The following is a 25377-nucleotide window of genomic DNA, read 5'->3' as shown; positions in this document are numbered from 1 at the left end:
TTTGGCCTAAATGCAAAATTTGCAGAAACCATTGGCTACATAGGACCAGCCATTCTCAAGAAGGCAGAGAGTCCTTCCTCAGGCATTTTTTTTTTTTTATTCGAGGCCACTTATCAGTTTCTACCTATCGTTACAGATAATGGAAGAGGAAACCTGCGACTGGCAATTCATCGGCATTTTTCTTGGACTCCGGCAGAAGCTAGTTTCAGTGTCGTCCACAGCGGCCCTGGCCGCAAACTCCCTTGCTCAGAGGCGGTGGCGAAGTGCTGCAAGGTGGTCTGGCCTGAGCTGCCCCATTTTTCTGCCCATAAATCAGCATCGTAAAACACCCTGGAAGTGTTGGGATGGCGCTGAATGCATTGCAAAAAAAAAAAAAAAAAAAGTGTTCATAAGCCAAATCTTTTGTCGTCATCGTCGGTGGCAGGGGGGAGTGACAAGCGGCTCACACGTCGCTGAGTAGTAGCGCGGCATAATAAAGCAGGGTCTGCACCATGTGTGTCACAGATTTCCCGGGGGTTCGCGAAGGTTTTCTTCCAAGTTCCGCCTCCCCCCCCCCCCCCCCCCCGCCCCTTTGCAGCCATCCCGGCCCCAGCTGCGCGTCGGCCTTTGACTCCATCTGTCCTTCCGCTGGGGACGAGCCTCTCTCGCCAAATGGAGAACACAAGTTTGGCTCCCCAAAGTGATCGTAACCCCCGCCCTGTGCTCAGCCCGAGCCAAGCGTCAGGCCCGCCGAAGGCACCGTCCAGGGGACGGGGAGGCGGCGCCGAGGGGCTGCTGCTGTCGCCCCCCCCCCGCGCCCCACCGCCGCTCCCACTGCGCGCCCCGCCTCCTGCGCTCCCCGCCCCTGGGTCCCCGGCCCGCGCGCAGGTTGGAGTCGTCCCCGCGTGCGCCGCGTCACCCGCGGGGAGGGGAGGGGAGGGCAGGGGAGGGGAGCGGAGGGCGGGGCTGGGTGGGGGCTGGAGCCCGGCGGTCCCCGGCGCCCCGCCACGCGGCGGGGACAGGCCGCCCCCGGAGCCGCAGACCCCGCCGCCGCCCCCCGCCCCCGCCCGGCGCCCGCACTCCCTCCCGCCCTCACTCCACCCCCTTCCCCGGCCCGACCCCCATCCTCTCCCTGTGTGTGCGCTTTAAATAATTTCATCCTTTTTGGCAAAAGAAATAATGCACCTGACTTTACCAGGGGGAAACAACGAGCCGAGCAGAACAAGGAACAGATGTAAAAGGAATAAAAGGAGAGAGAAAAGGAGATGAGAGTCCTTGAGAGGGCGCCAGGGGCCGGAGGGGTGGCTGCAGCGGCCGACGCAGCCGGAGCCTCCGGGGCTGCGTGAGGGCGGCCGGAGCCGTGGTCCCCCCTCGGCCGCGGACCGATCCTCGGCCCCTCGCGCTGTGCTGGGCGCCGGACACAGTCTTCTCCTGCGTGGCCCAGACGCCGAGGAGGCTCCCGGATCCCCCCCGCCCCCCCCCCCGTCCGCGGGCCGGCAGTTACCCGGGAGCCCGCCCGATTTGCCGGCGGAGAGATGAGCCCGCCCGGGCGGAGGATGGGCGACGGGCAGCCGCGGCCGGGGGGCCCCGCCGGGAAGCGCCCCGGGCTCCGCGGGCGGAGAGGGTCGCCCGGAGGGCTGCCGGGCGGCGGCGGCGCCCCCGGGGCCCAGCGCTTCCTGCTCGGGCTCTGCCTGCAAGCGGGGCTGTGGGCGGCCTCGGGGTCACCTGCCCAGGTGTTCAACCTCAGCCTCTCGGTGGACGAGGGGCTCCCTCCGGACACGCTGGTGGGCGACATCCGCGCGGGGCTGCCGGCCGCGCAGCAGCAGGAGGGGGGCGGCTTCTTCCTCTCGGAGGACTCGGACGACTCCCCGCTGCTGGACGACTTCCACGTGCACGCGGACACCGGCATCATCCGCACGGCGCGGCGCCTGGACCGCGAGCGGCGGGACCGCTACGGCTTCGCGGCCGCCACGCTGCTGGGCGCCGTGGTGCAGGTGGAGATCCGCGTCAACGACGTCAACGACCACTCGCCCCGCTTCCCCCGAGACTCGCTGCGGCTCGACGTGTCGGAGCTCAGCCCCCCGGGCACCGCCGTCCGCCTGCCGGGCGCCCACGACCCGGACGCCGGGCTGTTCGGCACGCAGGGCTACACCCTGCTGCAGCCGCCCGCCGCGCCCGGGGACCCCGCGGGGCCGTTCTTCCAGCTGCGCTACGGGACCCCGGGGTCGTCGCCCCCGGAGCCGCTGGACCTGGTGCTGCTGCGGCGCCTGGACCGCGAGGCGGCGGCGGCGCACGAGCTGCACATCGAGGCCTGGGACGGCGGCCGGCCGCCGCGCACGGGCCACCTGCGCGTGGAGCTGCGCGTGCTGGACGAGAACGACAACCCGCCGGTGTTCGAGCGCGGCGAGTACCGCGCGGCCGTGCGGGAGGACGCCCCGCCGGGCGCCGAGGTCTGCCGCGTGCGCGCCACCGACCGCGACCTGGGGCGCAACGGCCTGGTGCGCTACAGCCTCCGCGCGCGCCAGGCGCCCTTCGCGGTGGAGGAGCTGAGCGGCGTGGTGCGGGTGCGCAGGCCGCTGGACCGCGAGGCGCAGGCCTGGCACCAGCTGCTGGTGGAGGCCCGCGACGGCGGCGCCCCGCCCGAGGTGGCCACCGTGCGCCTGTCGGTCGCCGTGCTCGACGTGAACGACAACCCGCCGGCCATTCACCTGCTCCTGCTCACCGACGGCGGCGCCGCGCGCGTCTCCGAGGGCGCCGCCCCGGGCGACTACGTGGCCCGCGTCTCGGTGTCGGACGCGGACGACGGCGACCCCGAGCCGCGCGAGGTGGCCCCCCGGGAGCCGGGCGCGGGCCCCGGAGGCGCGGGCGTCTCGCTGTCCTTGGAGGGCGGGGAGGGAGCCTTCGCGCTGCGCGCCGGGGGCTCCCCCGGGGTCTTCTTCCTCTGCGTCGCGGGGCCCCTGGACAGGGAGGCGCGCGACCTCTATGACTTGCGGCTGGTGGCCACGGACGCGGGCTCCCCGCCGCTGAGCGCAGAGGAGACGCTGCTGCTCCGGGTCGCCGACCTCAACGACCGGCCGCCTGTCTTCGGCAGGGAGCGCTACGTGGGCTCGGTGTCCGAGGCTGCAGCCCCGGGCACCGCCGTCCTGCGGGTCAGCGCCACCGACGCGGACGAGGCTGGCACAGACCACGCCCGGCTGCGCTACGCGCTGGTGCACCTGCCGGGTCGCTGCTCCCCGCGGGGCGCGCGGGCCCCCGGGGAGTGCGCGCCGGCCTTCGCTATTGATCCCGAAAGCGGCGTGATCAGCACCAGCCGGAGTCTGGACCGAGAGGTGCAGGAGGCGGTGGAGTTGAGAGTGGTAGCCCAAGACCTCGGAGCACCCCCGCTCTCTGCCACCTGCCTGGTGAGCATCACCGTGGACGACGTGAACGACAACGAGCCCGTCTTCCGGAGGCAGGTGTACAACGCCACCCTTGCGGAACATGCCCCAGTAGGACACTGCTTTTTGCAGGTGAGTGCGTCAGGGCCTCTGGACCCACCAACCTCTGGGTTCCGGGAAGGCCTGGGAAAGGGCGTGGGGAAAGGGCGTGGGGGCAAGATCAGGCCTGTCCAGGGAAGGAACGTTGTGATGCGGGTGGTCGTGTACCCTGGCTCCAAAAGCAAAGGGGGTTACCCCTCCACAGTGGGGTGAATGGGTGCCCTCTGGGCACCGAGCTGTTCTCCCAGGGCTGGCACTGAGTGCTCTCTAAGGTCCTCTCTACCTCATATGGTGTTGGGCTCCTGATTCTGCTTCAGGACGGACTCCCGGTTTCCTTCATGCTGGATATGTGCACCCACATGGGCTTGGAAGGAACCTCTCACTCGCAAGCAGTGTGCAGAAGGCAGTGCCTCTTATTTTTGGGCATCGTTGTGTGGGGAAATAAGGTGGTCCTCAAAAATTATTTTTTTCCAGATAATAGTAACATACTTTAAGTACAGAAACTGAGTTACCATTTCCAGAGATTTCTTACACATTTTGTACATCCCTTAGATGCTTACAAATGCTAGTTGAGGACATTAGGTCATTTTTTTTTTCTTTTTTTTAAATCAATGGTGGGTTGAGTTCCTCCAATGATGCTTTCAGGACTCTGAGAAGTAGCAGGCTCCATGATAAAATGGAGCTCTTTACCTTGCTTTTTGCAAATTCTGCATTTAAAATTCTGATCTCCTTCACTTTCAGAATGTGATTTGGCCTCTTCTAGCACCAGCCCTTATTGCTCCATCTTTTCTCTTTTCTCTTCTTTTCTTCCTTTCTTTTATCTCAAAGGAAGAGTTGACACACAAGGTCGTATTAGTTTCACGTGTACGATAAGGTGATTTGACAACTCCATACATTATACCACGCTCACAAGTGGAGCTACCATCTGTCACCATACAACACTATTGCAAAGTCATTGACTGCATTTCCCTATGTGATACCTTTTATCCCTGGAACTTCTATATTCAGTAACCGGAAGCCTGTACTTCCACTCCCTTTTACCTATTTTGCCCATCTCTCCACCCACCTCCCCTCTGGGTAGAAATTTAAATTGGTGCAGCCAATGTGGAAAACTGTATAGAGGTTCATTAAAAAACTACAAATAGAAATACCATATGATCCAGTAATTCCACTACTGGTAAAACAAAACAAAACAAAAACAAAAACACTAAATAGAAAAGATGTGTGTACCCTTCTGTTTATTGCAGCATTGTTTATAATAGCCAACATACAGAAGAACCTGAGGATCCATCAATAGGTAAATGGATAAAGAGGATGTGACACACACACACACATGCACACATATACACACGTTGGAATATTATTCAGCCATAAAAAAGAATGAGAGCTTGACTTTTGTGACAGCATGGATGAACCTAGAGGGTATTATGCTAAGTGAAAAAGTCAGACAGAGAAAGACAGATGCCATATGATTTCAATTATGTGTGGAATCTAAAAAAAATAAATGAGCAAACAAAGCAGAAACAGACCCATTTTCAGTTTCTTACCTGAGATAAGCCAGATTTTTAAGATTGATTTATTTACTCCAAGATAATTTGAATACATACAGCCTGAGAGACTAACTCGTAAGTGAACCTCTAACGCTTTATTTGGCTCTTAGGCTGGGTTCTTTTAAGACCCCAACTGCTTTTTTACTGGTTCTTGGGGAAGACCTTAACTTTTGTAGGCTATGTCTTCAAATAATAACCTTTAGATGACTAAGATGCTACTATACTATAAAAAATGAGTTTCATGACTGCTTCCATCCTTTTAATCCGTTGGATCTGTGGGCCATAATAATCTCCATCTCTTTCTCTAGCATGACTGGCAGTTCTTTGAGTTGCTAAGTTATTCAGAGAAGTCTTGGGAATCAGTTAATGCTTGCTGCTGAGACAGACAATTCCACAAATGTCAGTGAGCAGCACAATGGAAGGTTATCTGTCTCTCAAGCAAAGTTTGACATGATGCAGATTGATCGGTCTTCCTCCAGCCAAGGTGGGGCCCGGCCTGGGAGTGACTTAGATCATGCCCACCGACGTCTCATTGGCCAGAGTTCAGCCCTGCGGCCTCAGGTGTACCCCAAAGGAGGCTGACGAATGTAAAGGAGCACATGGGATGCCAGTGTGCACCGATAGTTTCTGCCATGGGTTTCTAAAAATGAAGTCATAATAAGTGAGAAGTTAGACTAGATGATTTCTAAGATGTCTTCCATCTGGAAGACCTTGACCATCTTGGTATGAAACAGTGCAGCTTGGCTCCGTCTGAAGGAAAATAAGCAGGGTGGATTAATTGTGATTCCTTTGATTAGAACCTGTCTTTAGAGTTGTTTCTAAAATTATGAGATGATTCTGCTGTGAGGTGTGTTTATCCTGGTTTTGTGACTCAGTAGTAGCGGATCCATTAGGTGAGCTGAACTTGGCTCAAGCGTAGGACTGCATCTCTAACTGCAAAAAAAAAAAAAAAAAAAAAAATACCTTTTCTGTATGCCAAATATTGCTGTAAATAGCACTAGATCGTGCTAATTAGAATTTCTGGGAATTGCAGTGATCTAGCCCCTCAAGGTTGCAGAGACCTTCTTTATTCACTGGGTTCTCTGGTGGCCTTTCCCCAGCGGCTACGTGAACGTTCTGTGTTCTCTAAGTCCCCTAGCTGGCTCTGTCCCCTAACTTCCAGGGAAGCCTCACCAGGCATCTATTTATATATCTTCATTCCCTATCTTTCTTTATACCACTTTGTAAAAAAGGAAGCTTCCCAGGTAGCCTTTGGGTCTCATGGCCTCCCCTTTCTTCCAGGGTTTTGTTTAATTACATTATATCAGTCCTTACAACCCTACCTTCTTTCCATTGCTCTCCACCAGTTTTCTCCCTCTAGACTGCGTATGTGCTCAGTTCTCCTTTGTCTGAATCAAACAAAATCAAAATGAGAAGCAACAGGAAAAATAAAAAGTTCTTTCCTATATTCCTTGTAAGGGAATACCGTGTCACCTAATGAAACAAATCCTCGAACCTTCGAGATGTCTTGGCGGTCATCTCACATCACTGATCCTTGGGGTTCTCCCACTCTTGACACTGCCTTCTGCTGCCACCGCAGTGCTGTCCCCTAGTGCTGCCCGAACCCCTTTATAGTCTCATCCCCAGATCAGAACTTTACAAAGACTTTAAATGTGGGGCAGAGTGATGTAGGAGAGCCAGTAGCAGCCTGAGATAGGTGACCGACGGGACCAACGGGTTTTCACAACCTCGAAGGCGCTCACCTGGATTCTTAATCTCTTGCTCCCCACTGTCCCCCATGTGGAGAGCCCCTTCCTCACCACCTACCCCTCAGGAGCTCCTTTCAGTATCTCCTTATGGTTAAGGCAGAGAGGGATTTCCACTCTGTAGAGATTCGAGGGTTGCCTCTCCAAATTCAGCATCTGGCCTGGAGGATTCTCTTTTTCCTTGGATTACTGTCAAGAAGACTGACTTCAGCGAAGTACAGTGATGTGAACTGTGCTTACAGGCTTTATCTCCAGCATTTATAGCTGAATCACAGAAGTGCCATAACAAGAATATTATCTCAGGCTTCCTCAAATACCATCACTGTGTTCATTCACTAATTCGCTTATTTAATCAAACAGCGACTCATTGAATAAACACACCATTCCATGAGCAAATGTTTACTGAGTACCTCCTTCATGCCAGGAACTGGTCTCAGTGCTGAGCATGCAGCGGTGCGCAGAGGGGCAAGGTCCCTGTGCTAGCAGAGCATGCGGTGGTGGCGGTGGGGGCAGTGGTGGTGGTGGTGGCAGGGGCTCTCTCTCACTTTCCCTCCCAGGCCAGTCCTCAGGAAGGAAGGACACCTGCCCCGCCTCCAAGAGCTCATCACTCCACAGCCCCCTGTCCTCACTTTCCCTCATCATTGTACTAAATCCTATCTCTCAAAAGGCAGCTGTGTTTTAAAATTTTAATCCAATCAGCTTTTCTGAATCATAAAGCACGTTGGACTGTGGCCCACTGCCTCATTCTTGAATGCTGCTCTTCTTTTGTCTACTGCCTTCTCTCTCCGCCTCTGTCTTGCCGGCCCCTCGTTTTCCTCTTGTGCCACCCCACTCAGTGTGCTGGGGGGGGGGGGATGGGGGTCTCTCCTCCCCTCGCTTCTCCTTTCCTATACCTTTTTCTATATATTCCTGGAACCGCTTCCCCCCTTCCCCCATCTACAGGGTCAGCCTCTCTTATAAACTCACATTAACATTTCTCTACCTTGCATGCATCTCTACCTGGATATATTTTTTGGCCCCTTAAAACTGACATTTCTCAAAGCAAAGTCATTTCCCTTCCAGGACTAGCTTCTATCTTTCTTATCTTTCAATCATTAGCTCTTTTTTGAAACTTGCCCATTTTTGTTCATGTGTCCTTTCCATGGGCGTTTTTTATGCATGTGGTATGTGTCTGTGTGTGTGGATTTGCTGTTTGTTGGGTGGTTGTGCTTTGTATTGTGGGAAGGTAAAGTACGAGGGTAAAGAGCATGATCATGTCTCAAACCAAACAGTTGGGTCAAAAGCAGGTCTGGAGATTCCAGCCTGGGGAGGTGGGAGGGGGCACCTGGCCGTGCTTGTTTGTTCCCTCTCTCTGTGTCTGACTTTGAGGAACCTGTCTAGGAAGGTGCCCCAGCCGTGGACGTTAAAGGTGGCATCTACCTCTGGGAAGACCCTGAGGAATGGGAGAGCCTGACTGCAACTGGGGTTCCATGGACCAGAAAGGACTAAACTGTATCTTGTTTCTGATCCATTTTATCTTTTAGGATTATTTCATTTTATTAAATATCTCCTGGCTGTTAGTAAAATGTTATTAAATGTGCTGGCTTTGTCTCAGCTGTACTATCGAGGTAAAAATGGAGAACCCCAAATGCCCCCTGGAGGTGGTGTGATTTAATGAAGGGTGATTAATTGGCTTTAGTCAAAGTGTCCTGGGCTAGTGGTCACTTTCCCCGAAGGCAGAAATCCACAAGGGATGCTGAGATAAAGTGGTTCTTACTATGGTGTGAGGCCCTTTCTCTCTGGGGCCTCTTCTAGTGCCTTTGGAAGTAATAGACTTTATTAAGAAAGATGTTTCCTGAATTCTTAGTGTCATCTCTGATTCCCCTGCACATTTGACCACAGGAGTTGCCATGGGCTTCAGTGTTTCTTACATCTGTCCCTTCATTTCTTCTGTCCCACCCAGTGCCATCACCCTAGTTCTGTCCATCATCACTTCAGGTCCCAGATTGCCTATTCTTCAAACTGGAGAGACTTGTAGACATATTCTAAATGCCACTTCCTCCCACTAAATGCCTTGTCATTCATTCTGGTGTTTTTTTCTTTTTCTTTCTTTCTCTTTTTCAAAGATTTGTTTATTTATTTGAGAGAGAATGAGAGAGAGAGTGAGCGCACGTGTATGCAGGGTGAGGAAGGGCAGGGGGAAGGAGAGAGGGAATGTCAAGCAGACTCCCCACTGAGCGAGGAGCCTGATGTGGAGCTGGATCTCATGACCCTGAGATCACAACCTGAGCTGAAATCAAGTGTCAGACATTTAACTGACTGAGCCACCCAGGCGCCCCCACCCGCTCTTTTCTCAATGTTCTTCAGAGTGCTACAGTTGTTTACTTGTATTAGTATAAGGGTGGATTGTAAGTATCTTCTGGGGCTGCAGTTTAATGGATTGTAAGTATCTTCTGGGGCTGCAGTTTAATGGTATTTGAGTCCCCTATAATTCTTGGTGTCCTCCATCTAATGTATTAGAAGATCAATAACCTTGTTGAACTGTATTGAAGAGTTACACAGAGAAAACAAATGCTAAGAGTTACTAGTCAGAGTTACTTTTTAATTTTTTACATTGCATCTGAGTGTGTATTAATTTTATTTTAAAACACATTTCCTCAATATAACTTATCATTGATCCTTTGGAATTTTACAGTCTGAATTGCATCGCTTATCCCTCACCTTACCACTACCATGCCCTTATTGTTGACCTTACACGCCTGCTTACATACTTGCATAGCATAGACCTGCTTTGATGGTATATACTTTGATCATATCACAGTATTACCCTTATGTGCACAATTGTATGATTGTCATCTTCTGGCTATTTTACGTATTTTCTTTTTTCTTTTTTCTTTTTTTCTTTTCCGGTTCTTTTAAATGGACCTGTCCTCTCTGCACACATGCATTGAAGCATGTTAGATTTCAACAGCAGTCATTTGCTCCTGACTCCAGGATATGTCTAGATAACCTGCCAACTGTAATCTTCCCCGATTATCCAACTCTTGCTGGCCTTATACCTTAGCTCCCAGCATGTGCCGTGTATGCCTCTGGCTCTGCTTTGATGACCTGTTTTAAGCACTGGAGATCAACTGTAGAATTCTCTCTTGGACTTCATTTTGATATCCGTCCTCTTCCTTTCCCCACACAGCTGCTACCCAAGACCCATCAGCTGGCTTATTTCCTTTCTCCTTTTCCTGCTTGGGAAAGGTGATCAGATGTAATATGTTTGGATGTGTTACAGGAAGGATATTGCCTAGAACCTGTGGGATGTGTCTCTAGTTATAGTCAACATTTAACTTGCCAGGAATTTGTCTAGTTCTTGGTTCTATAATTAAAGATAACTGATGTTACATGGTAGAGTGTTCATAGCTTTGAAGATTAAAATTAGGTTGCATGCAGTGATGAAAAACATAGGCAGACTATGGAGCTAGAGTGCCTGGATTTGAATCTCAGTTCCACTATCTCCTAGCACTGTGCCTCAGTTTCCTCCCCTGGAAAATACGGATAACACTAGTGTCAGCTTGATAGAGTTTTCATGTGGGTAATGAATTAATACATGTTTGCTTAGAATAATGCTTGACTCCTGGTAAGTACTTAATACGTTTTATATATTATTAAATGTTAGTAAGTAAGACTTCTAGAAAAGTTGCCTGATGTAGTTAGCAATCAGTAATTAAAAATGACATTTCAAATAAAGATTCTCTTGCTCTAAAAGTTGGAAGAGGAGCAGAAAAAAATTTGAATTGTGTATCGGGTTTTAGCTAGATGGATGTTTCTGGCAAGGAAAGTAAAAATCTGTTGTACTTAATTTGAACACTGGTAATGTCTTATGGGCCTGTGGATCCCACCTGTCTTAAGGAAGTTTCAGATGACCTCTTAATAGCAATCCTCCCCATTCCACCTCCCAGAAAGGCTATGAGGGTCTTTATCAGTTACTACTCTCTAGAGTCTTTTATTGGGAAAGCATGGAATGAGAGAGCACTGGATTTAGAGTCAGAATACCTGGGTTCCAACTCTGACTGTACCTCTATCTCTACTAACTCTTCTGGCCAGTTTCTCATCTGTGAAATGGGTATTAGTCAAAAACAAAAGTGTGTTTATACATTATGAGGAGTTGATTGACACAATTACAGAGACTGAGAAATCTCACAATCCCACAATCTGCCGTCTGCAAACTGAGGACACAGGAAAACCAGTGGTGTCATTCAGTCCAGGTCTGAAGGCCTGAGAACCAGGAGAACTGACGGTGCAAGTGCCAGTTAGAGGGCAGAGGACTCATGTCCCAGCTAATCCATTCAGGTCGAGAGACAACTCATCCCTCTTCCTCCTTTTCATTCTCTTCAGGCCTGGTTGATGCCCACACACCCTGGGGGGAGCATTCTGTTTTACTCATTCCCTCAATTCAAATATTGATGTCATCTGGAAGCCCCTCACAGACACACCCAGAAATCATGTTTAGCTTGACACCTGGACATCTCGTGGCCCAGTCAAGTTGACACATTAACCATTACATGCGAATTCATTCTAACAGCACATTTTTGTAAGGATTTAAGATAATATATACTATGTGGTAGGAAGTTTTTGGTATAGGAAGAGTTAAGGAATTTTGCAGGTGAAAGGTTCTTTATGCAGTATCTGGATGGAGGTTTCACTAGATATGCACCTTCTAGGGAGTCCTCTGCCCTCCTTTATGACATATGTTTTTATTTGCAGTCCTGTTTTGGAAGCATTCTACTGTAACTCTGCATTTTTTTTTTTGCATAAAAAAGTGTAATGCATTCCTAGCCATGATCACTTCCAAAAGAGCATCATTTAGGAAGGATTTCTGAAAGTTGTGATCAGTAAGATTTCCTTTCTCTGAGGATTGAAATTGACAATAAATTAATTTTATTAACACCTTGACACCAGACTTACACTAACAAGCCCTTTGCCTTCTAAATTATAAATTAAAAGTGAGCAACTATAGAAGTAATTTATACTTTCATAGCCCATTAGGGAAATTATGCTAGATCATTTTTAGAAATGCAAGGTTACTTCTTGAATCTCACTGAATTAAAATGTCTATTTAAAAGGATTTTGTGCTTTATGACACAGGTAGATCAGATGAATATTATGACCACTATCAATTTTAATTAGAACACTATTTAGGATTGCACAGTCCATGTGAACTGGGATGACCACCGTGTGTCTTGTTCCTGTAGTAAAGACGTAGGAAGGGACGGCCCATAAAGGACTTGCAGTGTTCACCTAGAGTTTGGCCTTTGTTATGGAAGCAAACAAGAGAGATGGGAGGTTTTCGAGGAGTGATTGACACGTGTCAAGTGAGGTTTTAGGAAACTTTGTCTTGGGTTAGTAACAAGAAGAAGACAAGGAAACCAGGGAGGAGAGTCCCAACACAGTCTTGTAATAATCTCTATTCAGCCATGAGGGCCTGACCTGGGAGGGCGGGGGGCGGTGGTGGTGGTGGTGGTAGTGTAATGTAATGGAAAGGGTGGCCTTAGAGGTGTCATAAAAGAAGAATTGGTACAACCTGAATAAGATATGAGGGGAGACGTGGTGGAGGAAATTAAAGATGGTGCCACCTTTTCAGTCTGGTTAGTGGGAGAAATAGGAAAACCTGGAGGTGAGAGTTTTGGGGGAAGGACGCTCACCCGGTTGAGTGTTTGGCATGTTGAGTATGGATTAAGGCCAGTAGTCCAGGAAGAGATGGCTTGATGGTTATGTAGATATTCAGAACCAAGGGCAGGAGAGAGCCTGAGTTTGGAGAGAGAAACTTGGAAGTCATTCGAGGGGAGGTGATAATTAAAGCTGTGGAAGTGGAAGTGAAGATACTGAGAAGAGTCAATGGCTTAGGACTCTGGCTGGGACAAGGGTCTTGCCACTCCTATGTGGTGGGAGGCCAGGTCTCTGTGCTGCTCCTGCTGTTTCGTTTCCTTGGTCTCCTCAGCCTAGTGGACCAGACCCCAGACAGTGCAGCTCACCCTTAACCTGTCTTCTGAGCTGCTGCTTCTCGAATACTCAGCGTCTCTCACACTGCCAGGCACTAAGTGAGGCACATGCTCTGGCTGTGCTCTTTTCTCTACCCTGCTGTCTTTCCTTCCCACAGACCTCCCTGTCAGCCCCCCATATGCATTTTAGCCATTTTTGTCTCCATTGTAACTCTTGCCACTCAGCCGAACTGGTCTTATATTTTCCCATTTGGCCTAATATTGAGGTCTTTTGTTGTTACTTCTACTCCAGGAACCCTCTCCCATAGCCAGACTCTATTAGCCTGGAATCATCTAGAACCACTCCTCTCAGCTGTGCGTATTCCAGTCTCTGATCATAGCCTCCTAGCATTTCAGCTCTCTCAGTCTTTGATTTAATTTACATTTATTTTTTGAACCTAGATCTTTTTCTTAGGCCCCTTGTCTTCCTTTCCTTTCTTTAGATATCACCCCCTCCTTGCTTTAGTTCTTTCTCTGTCCAGCTAGGATTCCTGGATGCGCCCTACTAACCCTTGTTCTTCTATACCTGTGCTCATACTATTGATGGTGGATCAGTAGTATATCCAGTGATATGCTTTCCCCCCACACTTGCCCCATGGAGCGCTGCTGGAGTAATTCTTTTTTTTTTTTTTTTTAATTTTTAATTTTTTTTTTTTTTTTAATGATAGTCACAGAGAGAGAGAGAGAGGCAGAGATACAGGCAGAGGAAGAAGCAGGCTCCATGCACCGGAAGCCCGATGTGGGATTCGATCCCGGGTCTCCAGGATCGCGCCCTGGGCCAAAGGCAGGCGCCAAACCGCTGCGCCACCCAGGGATCCCGCTGCTGGAGTAATTCTTAATGATGGTTGGTTCCATTGTAAGTGTGTGGTATGAGCTGGGTCCTCAGGACTGCTGGGCAATCTTGTCTTCCTCTTGGCATCTCTCCCACAGTTTCACTCTCTGTGAGTATCATATCTTCTCCCTTTTCTCTTACAGGTAATCATACCTCCTACTCAGTAGACTCCAGAAGGTGAAAACTTGCTTGTGTTTTGCCTCCCACAATCAGACTTTCCTGTCACTGTACCATCCAGTCCGCAAGGACTAGGTGGCTCTCCTCTGTCCAAATCAAACCCATTCATGGCTTCTCCATACTTCACCTCTTCCATCTTTTCTGACATTGCTTCTCAATTATGCCTTTTTATCCCTGCCTCTCTACTCTTCCCTTCTCTTTAGCATATACTGTGCCTCTCCTCTTATTGGCAGTGTGTACAAACCAAGTCTGTGGACATGTTGCCCCAGTTTGCTCAACTTCCTACCTCAGCGCCCTATAATGATCAAGTTTGCCACCTGTTGGCACATCTCTTTTTGGACCTAGCCATAAGTTAAGAACCCTTTTCCACTTGGAGAAGTGTTCTGGAAATTTCTGCTGCTGTCTTTAGTATCTCGTGTCCCTTGATGATGGATTGAACACCTCTAGAGCTAAAGTGGTCTTCTTCAGCATCTGCTAGGATAATGAAGTTGTGAAGAAACTGTAGTCCCAAGTGTGTGGAGGCGTTCTAGTTCTCATTATTTCCAGGTGTCCTTGAGTTGAACAGAAGAAGAGTGATCTAGTGGATAAAAGTGTGTACTTGGAGCCAGGCAGAACTGTTTTTTTTTTTAAAGATTTTATTTACTTATTCATGAGAGATACACAGGGAGAGAGGGGGGCAGAGACACAGGCAGAAGGAGAAGCAGGCTCCACACAGGGAGCCCGATGTGGGACTCGATCCCAGGACCCCAGGATCATGCCCTGGGCTGAAGGCAGGTGCTAAACTGCTGAGCCACCCAGGGGTCCCCCAGAACTGGGTTTAAATTTTAGCTCTGTCCCTTAGTAGCTTAACTTGGAGCAAGTTGCCATACCTTTGGAAGCCTCAGTTTCTCATTCATAAAATAGGGATGATAAGAGGATCTACCTCATAAGGTAATTGTGGGGATTGAAGGAGATGATGACTATCCAGTGCATAGAGCAGTGCTTGGCACGTAGTAAACTCCCTAGAAAGTTTATTATTTGTACCTTCACTTTTATTTGATTAAACTGAGAGGCTAAGTGAGAGTGGAAGAAATAAATGTCAGTCTTTTGTTTTAAAGATCTCAATGGCTAGTGTTAAATGGCTAGAGAAATATGATCCTGAACCTCAAATGACATTCTGGGAAAGTGTACTGGCTTATTTATTACATAGCATTTCAGTCCCAAATTTAGTCTGGTTTTTACCATGGAGAATCAGAAGGACCATGTGAGCCATGAGGATACCTTCACCTTCTTGATATAAAGTAAAGATTAGCCTGAGTATCTTGTTCCTGACAGTCTCCCGTGGTTCACGTCTGGTCATACTTGTCAGTTCTCCAGCTTTTACTCTGGACACTTCTCTGGCCTTCCAAGGTCAGGGGCATTTTTAAAGAAAAAGGCACCACTAGGTTTTGTTTGGCTGCACCTGTCTCCGAAGAGGTAAGTTATCCCAGTGAGGGAGAAAAGCATTGACTTCCTGGAACGTGGCTGACTGTAGTCTTCATTTTTTAATTGGTTGAACTTCTCCTTCTCATTCAGGAGTAGAAGTGGGGCAAAGGGAAGAAAGGGATGCCTTGTATTTACTTTCAGTTAAAGAGGAACACTATCATTTTTAATAACTTTTATTTTTTTATTTTTTTTAAAGATTCATACCTTTATTGTATTTTTTTCAAGATTTATTTATTCATGATAGACAGAGAGAGAGAGAGAGAGAGAGAGAGAGAGAGGCAGAGAGAGAAGCAGGCTCCATGCTGGGATCCTGATGTGGGACTCCATCCCGAGACTCCAGGATCGCGCCCTGGGCCAAAGGCAGGCGCCAAACCGCCAAGCCACCCAGGAATCCCCTTTTAGTAACCTTTAACTAGCACACTACTTCAGCATGGACTAAGAATAAAATAAAGTCACTGGGTGATTTTGAATAATTTTATTTATTGTAGGAAATTTACCAACAGGATAAAAAGACATCAGTTAAAATTTATTTGTCTACCTTCTTTAAGAAAGCTGAACAACATAAATCATTCCTTAAAAGTTCTTTTGCACACAAAATAGGAGACTTAGTGTTAAAATATTGTTATAATCAGAATATTCAAGTAAATTTTTCAGTTGTATTTTATTTTATTTTTATTTTTTAAAAAGATTTTATTTATTTATTTGAGAGACACAGAGAGAGTGTGCACGAGCAGAGGGAAGGGGCAAAGAGAAAGGGAGAAGCAGACTTCCCCATCATGACCTGAGCCAAAGTCAGACGCTTAACTGACTGAGCCCCTGATTGTATTTTAATATGCTGTGTGTACATTTGATATATCGAGATCAAGGAAGTTATTTTTTATGCTCACTTTTAGAAATTGAAACTTGTGTTTTCCATTTTAAATCATGGTAGTAATTTTTAATTGTTGCATTTTTTTCTATGCTATTATTGGCTTACTTCATACTAATTCCTCAGACCAGAAAATACCATCTACTTGGTATGCTTTTGGAAAATGTAGTGTGGCAAAAAACAAGGAGGATCTATAGCATAGCTTTGTGTTCACAAGGATAGCAAAGAGAAGAGAACAAAAGAGAACTTGAGGCAATTTCTGATCAGTTTGGATACTGACGGTTGATCCCAAAATTCTGTTCAAGAGACTGTTCTCCACCTTTAAAAGTTCTTCTGGTCTGATTATCCTGAGTGCTCTTTTGTTCTTCATTTCAGTTAGCTCTGTAGGCATAGCCATTGTTCTGATTATATTTTCAAGAGATTAAATATCATTTCCAGCCTCACCATAAATGGACTTAAACACTATTTGATTTTTAACGGTTGTCTCCAAAGAAACTTCCTGGGTTGTATACTCCACTTGATGTCTGCATTTGGAAGCACAGAGGACATTATTGTTTACATAGAGCTTGACTTGTCTAGTTCTTCAGAGTGTCTGCTATAAAAGAAACAAGTCAGGAGGTAAAGAGCAATCTAAGCACATGCCTGTTTACTTTCCTTTGAAGTATAGATTGTTTTAAGTACTGAACTGTTAAAAAAAAAATACAAAGGCTGTCCTGTTGCATTGCATATAAACAAGAACACAATATTTCAGTGCTGGCAGCTACTCTGTTTCCTGGACTCATCTCACAAGAATTTTTATATGATATTCTTCTTGTGTAGAATCTGATTGGCATGCTTATGTCTGCTCCATTTTCATTGCCTTTGTCAGTGACCAGCACAAAGAAGAGAGTGATGGGAAGTGCAATTTATAATGTTTGACAGTACTCTAGGTAAATTTGCTTACTTGCATTAAAAATATAGATTCTGTGTATATGACAGCATACTCCTCATACCACAAGATGCATTTGATAAGCTTATCTTGAGTCTTGAATCTTAGTACATTTTAAAGGAAGGACAACTCTTTTTTGGAACCTGGTAATAGTTTTGCTACATACACAGAGGGGCATGATTGTGCTCTTACTCTGATTCATAATATCTTAAAAATAATGCTATTATTTCTCTAAATGCATTTTAACCTATGAAGTGCAGTTAGTGTTTTCATCTGTAATTTGTGAAGATAGCTGATCTATTTTTTTTTTAATGAGAAAGTTAAGCTTGTTCCACATATGTAGAAGAATCTTTCTAGAGGTTGCTTTTCCTTTAAGGTGTTTTTTCCCCTCCTACTTCATTCTTTCTATTCTGTGTTCTTGAGATTTCATATACACATATGTTAAACTTTTTGATCTGAGGCCTTGAGGTGCTGTTCATTCTCCTTTTCAGTAACTCTCCTTCTGTTCTTCAGACCAGGTGGTTTCTGTTGCTTTATTTCATTCTGTTGTTAAGAATTTTTTTTTAACATTTTAGATGTTTTTTTTCATTTGTAGAATTTCATTTTATTGTTTTATAGTTTGTGTTTCCTCTGCTGATATTCGCTATCTTTTTGTTCATTAAAAGAGTGTCTTTCCCTAGAATAGCTGCCTTAGAGCCATTGTCTGTGAGTTCCAACATCTGAATAATCCTGGATTGTTTTGTTTTTTCCCCTTGGAAATAGATCACATTTTCCTAACTATTCATATGCTGAATAATTTTGCAGTATTTTCTGGATATTGTGTATGTTATTGTGGATATTCTGGATTCTGTTATGTTTTTCAGAATAGAGTTGATATTTTTGTTTCAGCAGGCAATTAACTCAGTTGGACTCATACTGCAAATGCCTGGTGCCAGTACAGATCTCATTTCAGTTCTGCTTTTTCTTAACTGGGTTATTTGCAATCTGCCCCACTCATGTGTAGTTTAGGGTCAGTGAGAGATTTGGGCAGAGTATATATACAGAATTTGGGGCTTGCCTGGAAGGCTTTCTCTCATCTGGGATTTCCCTTCCACTTTCTTTATAAAGATATATATATCTTTATATATCTTTATATATATATCTTATATATATATATTATGATATATATCTTTTATATATATTTATACATATTTATATATATAATTTATATATATATTTATATATATTTTATTTATTTATTCATGAGAGACACAGAGAGAGAGGGGCAGAGACACAGGGAGAGGGCTCCATGCAGGGAGCCCGACGTGGACTCGATCCCGGGTCTCCAGGATCACGCCCTGGGCTGAAGGCAGTGCTCAACCACTGAGCCACCTGGGCTGCCCTCCCTTCCACTTTCTTAATGGCTATGGTTGCCTGAATTCTGTGTTAAAGTTCTTCAGTTCAGAAATGCATGTCTTTGTTGGTGATTTAGTCACCTTGATTGATGCCTTGACTGATACCTATCATTAGGTAGCAGGCCAAAATGATGATGATGATGATGATGATGATGATGATGATGATTAGATGTAAAAATGAGAAACTCATTTTATATCAGTCCATTCTTCCAGTTCTGACTACCTGTGAAAATCTGACTACTTTTTTCAGTCCTTAGAATGTTCAGGTATTTTTTATTCCATTTTACTCAGTTTACAGTTGTTGCATACAAAAGAATAGGTTTTTTGGAGCATAATGGGTCATACCAGAAGCATAACCCCTGTTCTTTCCCTAAACTCAAATCTCTATTAATTTCAATGAGATTCAGATGATTAAGACTTAATGGTAAAAGCCTTTTGAAAATAAAGCCTGTAGAATTTTGTTCTCAGATTATGAATGAGTGGCAGCTAATGTGTTCAACTACAAAGGTTTACTGATTCAGCGTTTCACAGATTAATGTTAGTGATAGTAAATGTTAACAGTTTAAAATCACTTAAATGTACTTTAGTTTTACCCAGACTCAACAAATAATTTCATGTATTTATAATTCTATAATTATAATTGAACAAATAATAATCCTTCATGAAAATGTGGTGATGGAAATCAACTCCGTGAGTTATCTGATATTTCCCATCATTGAATTTGGCTAAGATCTGTGTGGAATAGAATTTACAGTGACCCATTTGAGGAAAATCAGTTCTTCACAAGCCCTGTCCAAATGCAAACAACTAGGATCATTAAGACCAGGTTTTTACATTTCATGCCAGAGAATTTTTAAAAATCTATTTTATCTATATCCCCTCCCACTACCCCACTTTGGCAAACACCAATTTATTCTTTGTATCTAATAGTCTGTTTTCTCATTGGTCTCTTTTTTCTTTGTTTTGTTTGAGAAACTTTAGTCTAAGTAGAAATTCATTTCCTATGTTTCTCTTTTTTAAATCAAGGCTTTGAGCCCAAATACCTCACAGTCATCTTTTACCAAATACATTGTCCTCTTATCATGTATCTGATAGAAACACATTTCCTTTGATAAGTGATTTCTTTCAAAATCTGTAACACAGATCTGATTATATTACTCATGCTTTAAAGACTTCAATGACTTTGCACTCGTTGTAAGATCAAGTTCAAAATCCTTGCTTAATCCATTCTGCCTGCCTTTCTATCCTTGTTCCAAGGACCTCTCCTCAATTCATTCATATTTCATGAAGGCACCCTGCTCTATCTCACCTCAGGCCTTTTTACTGTGTTATATACTGAATGCTTGTCTTGTGTTGAAACTCTTATGTTGAAGCCCTAACCCCCACAGTGTGATGGTACTGGAAGGTGGGGCCTTTGGGAAGTAATTTAATTTAGATGTAGTTGTGGGGTAGCCCCACCCAGTGGGATTAATGTCCTTGTGAGAAGAAGGAAGAGCAAAAGAAACCAGCAACAAAATGAAAAGGCAGCCTACTGAATGGGAGAAAATATTTGCAAACCATCTATCTGATAAGGGGATAATATTCAAAATATATAAAAAACCTTATGTCGCTCAATAGCAGAGCAACTTGATTTAAAAAATATGCAGAAGACCTGAACAGACATTTTTCCAAAGAAGATGTGTGGATGGGCAACAGGTACATGAAGAGATGCTCAACATCATTAATTATCAGGGAAATGCCAATCAAAACCACAGTGAGATATCTATCACTTCATACATGTTAGAATGGCTAAAATAAAAAAAGATAAGAAATAACAAGTGTTGGCAGGGATGTGGAGAAAAGGGTGTATCCTTGTGCTCTGTTAGTAGGAATGAAAATTGGTGCAGTCACTATGGAATACATTATGGAGATTACTTAAAAAATTAAAAATAGAACTACCTTATGATCCAACAATTCTCTTTCTGGGTATTTATCTGAAGAAAACAAAAGCATTAATTTGAAAAGATGTCTTCATCCTGTGTTCATTGCCTGTTATTTACAACAGCCAAGATATGCAAAGAGCCTAGGTGTCCATCAACACGTGAATGGTTAAAGAAATTGTAGTGTATATATACCCAATGGAATATTATTCAGCCATTAAAAAAGAATGAAATATTGTCACTTGCAGCAGTAAGGATGGGCCTCAAAGACATTATGCTAAGTGAAATATATTGAAAAAAGAAACACAAATACCACATGATCTCTCTTATATGTGGAATCTAAAAAGCGTACAAAAACAAACAAACAAAAAGCAGACAAAAATAAACTGAGCTCTTATAGAGAATAAATTGATGTCAGAGGCAAGGGGGAGGATAGGAGAAATGAGTGAACTTTTTGTTGTTGTTGTTTAAATAAATTGAATAATTTATAATTAAAAAAGAAAAATAAAAAGATCAGAGCTTGTTCTCCCCATCATGGGAGGAAAGAGTGGGAAGAGGGCTCTCACTGGGACTGGACTATGCTGGCACTCTGATCTCAGGCTCCCACCCCCAGAATTGGAAGAAATGAATTTTTCTTTTTAAAGTCAGCCAGTCCATGGTATTTTATTATAGCAGCCTGAACTAAGACCCTAGTTCTTCTCTTTGCTTGCAATGTTCTATCTTAGTCCCCTCTGCTATGGGTCTCCCTTCTCCCACTACTCTTTTTGGCTCCATGAAAATATCATGTCCTCAGGAAGTCTTCCTTGACCATCTAAGTCCCACCACTGTTAATTAAGTCCTGTCTTGTAAACACCCATAGATTATATGCATTATGCAATAAACCTCTTTCCTAGCACACCTCATATAGGTAACCCATGTGGTAGCTCTCCTGCTCATTATAAGCTTCGTGAGATCACGGTAGAAGCTTAGCTTATCTGTCTTGCTTACTGCTAAGTGTTTACTAAAATGCTCAGCACATAATAACAGTAAGATTTGTCCCATGATAAAATGAAACAACCTGCATGGTACCCACGTAGATGAGTGTTGACTGCTTCAGGAATTGAGCATATCCTACAGCATTCTTATGACTTTCTGAAAAGCATGTCATTGAAACATCTACCATAAACATTGTAATACAGTTAGACAGTTAATATCCTGTTTATGTTGTAATTTAGTACCAGACAATTCTCATTTCATGTAAAAAACATGATCTTTGTCAGTGCCTCTTTTCACTCTTAGAATATGAAGCTATGAATTTTGCATATTTGCAGAAATACTACTAGAGTCTTTTTGATTCTTAAATGTCTCACAGGTTAGTCCTTTAATCTGTCTTTAAAGATACTCATGTATACACACACACACACACACACACACACACAGTTATCCAAAGAAATAAGGAATTAATTTAGGAATGTAGCAATATTTTAATTTTTTAGTTTATTCTGTCTGTTATCTAACTTGAAAAATAAACCAGTTTGAAATTAAAAAAAAAAAAGAGCGATTACAGAAGATATATTTCCTCTTCTTTTTTTGGAGGAATGCCAATACTGTAAAGCACTTTTCCAAATCCTTTCAAGCAGAATATGAGCTGGTTTATTAATAGTTATATGCTCAGTGGGAGACAGCAAGAGGAAAGAATACAGATAGATTTGGGTCCGTCTGGCTCTGCATATTATAAGGTGTTTTTTGAACCGCATTGTATTCATCTGGTAAATGGGATAATAATATGTACTTTTAAGGGTTATTATTTCAAACACTATCACACACTAAGCATTTAAGAAGTCAAGACTACTTCTTACAAGTGGAAGCATGTTAACTCAATCACCCATTATTCTTAGGACTGTTCTTCACCGACTGGGTGATTTCTGCACAAAGCAATGCAGAAAGTATTTACTATATAACAACAAATGGAATACAAGTCCCCCCTCTGCAGGAATAGTTTTTCTTATAACTGTTCATTTTGTGCTAACAAATGATGAGACTGGGCATGGCCACAAATGATACATCATAATCCTGAGAAAAATGAATTCAAGTCATGGCTGCATTATAAGCAGGAAAGTGTGGCCAATTTACTCCTTTATGATTTCAGCTTATTAACTATATGAACTTACCCTTAATTTTATATTGCTCTCCAAGGGCGACTTTATGGCTTTGATGGGCCGAGTTCTACAGTATGGATATGTAAGATCCAGAGCTACTCTGATAGCAAGGGTTGAGTTTATTATTTTTTATATCTATTTTCATTCCAGTTTGGTTAAAGTACAGTATTCTGTTAGTTTCAGGTGTGCAATAGAGTGATTCAACAATTCTTTACATTACGCAGTGCTCATCATGGTAAGTGTAGTCTTAATCACCATCACCGATTTTATCTATCCCCTCACCCACCTCCCCTGTGGTAACCACCAGTTTGTTGCCTATGGCTGAAGGCTCTGGTTAAAATTGTACATTTTTTTTTCCTCCTTTTTTATTTTGTTGGGTTTGATATACTAAGTGTAGAATAAATATGTGAGTCGATAGAAGGAGTTAAGTACATTCACTCCTTTGATATTTACAAGGAAAGAACCAACTTCATCCCCATGTTGAAAAATAATTATACCTGGAAATTATGATAATGTAATAGTGATTTTTTAAATTATTAGCATATTAATTTCATTATAATTGGAATATCAGAATGTAACATAAACTATGACTTTTTGCTTTTGGTTTCATTGTTCAACTGATTTACAACTTGAGGAAAACTGAAAAAATGCTAATCTAAAAACCGATTCATTTTTTAATATTTTCCCTACAGAAAAAAACAGGCCCATAAAAATAGCTCATAATAAACATATATTGAATGCTTACTCTGTGCCAGGTAGCGCCTTAAGCAATGTGCGTGGGTAACTTGTTCATCCTCACAACACCCCACGTGGGAGGCACTATTATCATCTCCATCCTGCGGATAAGAAAACTCAGGAGCTGAGAACTTACGTATTTTGTCTAAGGTTCTGGAGCTAGTGAGGGGCAGAGTGTCTCAGGTCAAGCTCTCTGGAAACAGATGCTAAGGAGACTTGCATGGAAGGGGTCCCCAGGAACAACACCCCAAGGCAGGAGGGAGCAGAAGGGGGAGGTGGAGCATGAGGTGGAGACAGCAGACCTCAGCCTGTCCTCTAGGGAGCCTTGGGCTGGAGGAGCCCTTCAGCTCTGTCCTGAGTTGGGCCTTGGGAAGGAGCAGAGCCATGAATGAGGCAGCTCTCTCTGGCTGAGGGTGGGTCCTGAGTAGACACTGTGTCACCAGCTCTCCAGCAGCTGGGGGAATGAGTGTCTGGGGCCTGCACGGGACTCTTGGGGGTCCATCCCACCACCCACTCAGCCCTCCTGTGGCTGTGACCTTGTTTGGAAACAGGGACTTTGCAGATAGATGAGAAGGCCTCCAGATGAGATCATACTGGATGGGTGGCTCCTAGATCCAATACCCGGTGTCATAAGAGAAAAGAGAAGGAGGTTTGACAAACCAGGGGGCAAGGCAGTGGGAAGGAGGCAGAGACTGAGTCATGCTGCCGCACACTGAGAAACGCTGGAGCTGCCAGGAGCCAGAAAAGGCAAGGAGGGATGGCTCTTCAGAGGGAGCATGGCCCTGCTGATACCTTGATGTCAGACTCCTGGCACCCTTCCAGAACTGTGGGAGAGTGAGGTCCTGTATGAAGCTCCTCAGTTGGAGGGACTTGATTATGGCAGTTCCAGGAAATATAGAAACCTTTGTGCTCTTGGGCCCATTGGCTTCCTGTAATAAGTTCATCCCATCTGGGAAGGGCTCCTCCAGGCTTCTAGTTGGTTCCTTTCACTGAGGAGACTTAACATAGGAAGACCAGTGGGAGAAGCCCTAACCCTGCTTGTGCTGCCGTTGGTGTTCTAATAATAATCTTTTTTTTTTTTTTTTTTTACATTTTTATTTATTTGTGATAGTCACAGAGAGAGAGAGAGAGAGGCAGAGACACAGGCAGAGGGAGAAGCAGGCTCCATGCACTGGGAGCCCGACGTGGGATTCGATCCCGGGTCTCCAGGATCACGCCCTGGGCCAAAGGCAGGCGCCAAACCGCTGCGCCATCCAGGGATCCCCGTTGGTGTTCTTACTGTAACTGATCCCCAGCACCCGGCCTCTTCTACCGCCCATTCTAGAATCACCTCACACTCACCAACACCTATTGCCTCCCTTGGTCAAGGTGCTGTGACCCCGCCCTCCAACCCTGAAGGGTCTCGCGTCTCTGATTGCCATAACCCTTCTCAGGCTGCATCTGCTGCTTCTGTCCAGCTGGTAGCAGAGTTGGGCAAGGCAGTACCAAAAATTATTTCAGTTTATGTCCCGAGTGGCAAGGGTTTTCCCTCCTATCCTCACTGGGTACTATCAGCTCTGGCCCCGAATGATCCGTGTCAGTTCCTGCTGTCAGGGTAGCAGCTTCTTTCCTTGCTGCTGCTCCCTTGGCACCGGGAGGCTGAAGTGACCCAACATCAACCTAAACTTAGTGCCATGGGGTTATCACCGTATCCTGTGAGGAAGTGCTCCCTCGCCTAGGGGAGCCTGGGTCTCTACACATATGGAGCCCAGGGTCAGGGGCGTGGTTGGTGGTGGTCACTGTTTCTTTTACTTGGAGGTGGACTGGTCAGTAGAACCAGCAGCACTGAAGGACTGCTTTGAAGTAACTACAGACTTAGAATTTCTGGAGCAGTGGCTGAAGAAGTGATGGAGTCCATCTTGTCAACCTTCCTCATGTTGAAGCTTATTTAATTACTTATTTGAGAGAGAGAGAGAGAGAGAGAGAGAGAGAGAGAATGCATGTGTGCACAAGCAGGAGGGGCAGAGGGAGAAGCAGACTCCCCACTGAGCAGGGAGCCCCACTTTGGCCTTGATCCCAGGACCCTGAGGTCATGACCTGAGCAGAAGGCAGACACTTCACCTACTGAGTCCCCCAGGTGCGCCCTCTAGGCTTGGGGAGGTGCCACAGTTTATCCAGGATAACC

The 25377-nt window shown here is 45.5% G+C and overlaps 1 protein-coding gene across 1 annotated transcript in view; it reads left to right on the top strand.

The window, feature by feature from the left end:
* Positions 1-1483: 1483 nt before the first annotated feature.
* DCHS2 (dachsous cadherin-related 2) overlaps positions 1484-25377 on the top strand; it is a 193207-nt gene continuing 169313 nt past the window's right edge. Inside the window, exon 1 of the mRNA XM_035698787.2 lies at positions 1484-3488. Within this exon, the coding sequence (XP_035554680.2) occupies positions 1515-3488 (1974 nt within the window). The 5' untranslated portion in view covers positions 1484-1514. The remainder of the gene's footprint in view (positions 3489-25377) is intronic.

The sequence above is a fragment of the Canis lupus genome, chromosome 15 (assembly GCF_003254725.2).
Source record: "Canis lupus dingo isolate Sandy chromosome 15, ASM325472v2, whole genome shotgun sequence".
In the NCBI taxonomy this organism is placed as follows: Eukaryota; Metazoa; Chordata; class Mammalia; order Carnivora; family Canidae; genus Canis; species Canis lupus.
Note: the sequence above shows the minus strand (reverse complement) of the source record. Positions and strands in the feature narration are given on the sequence as shown.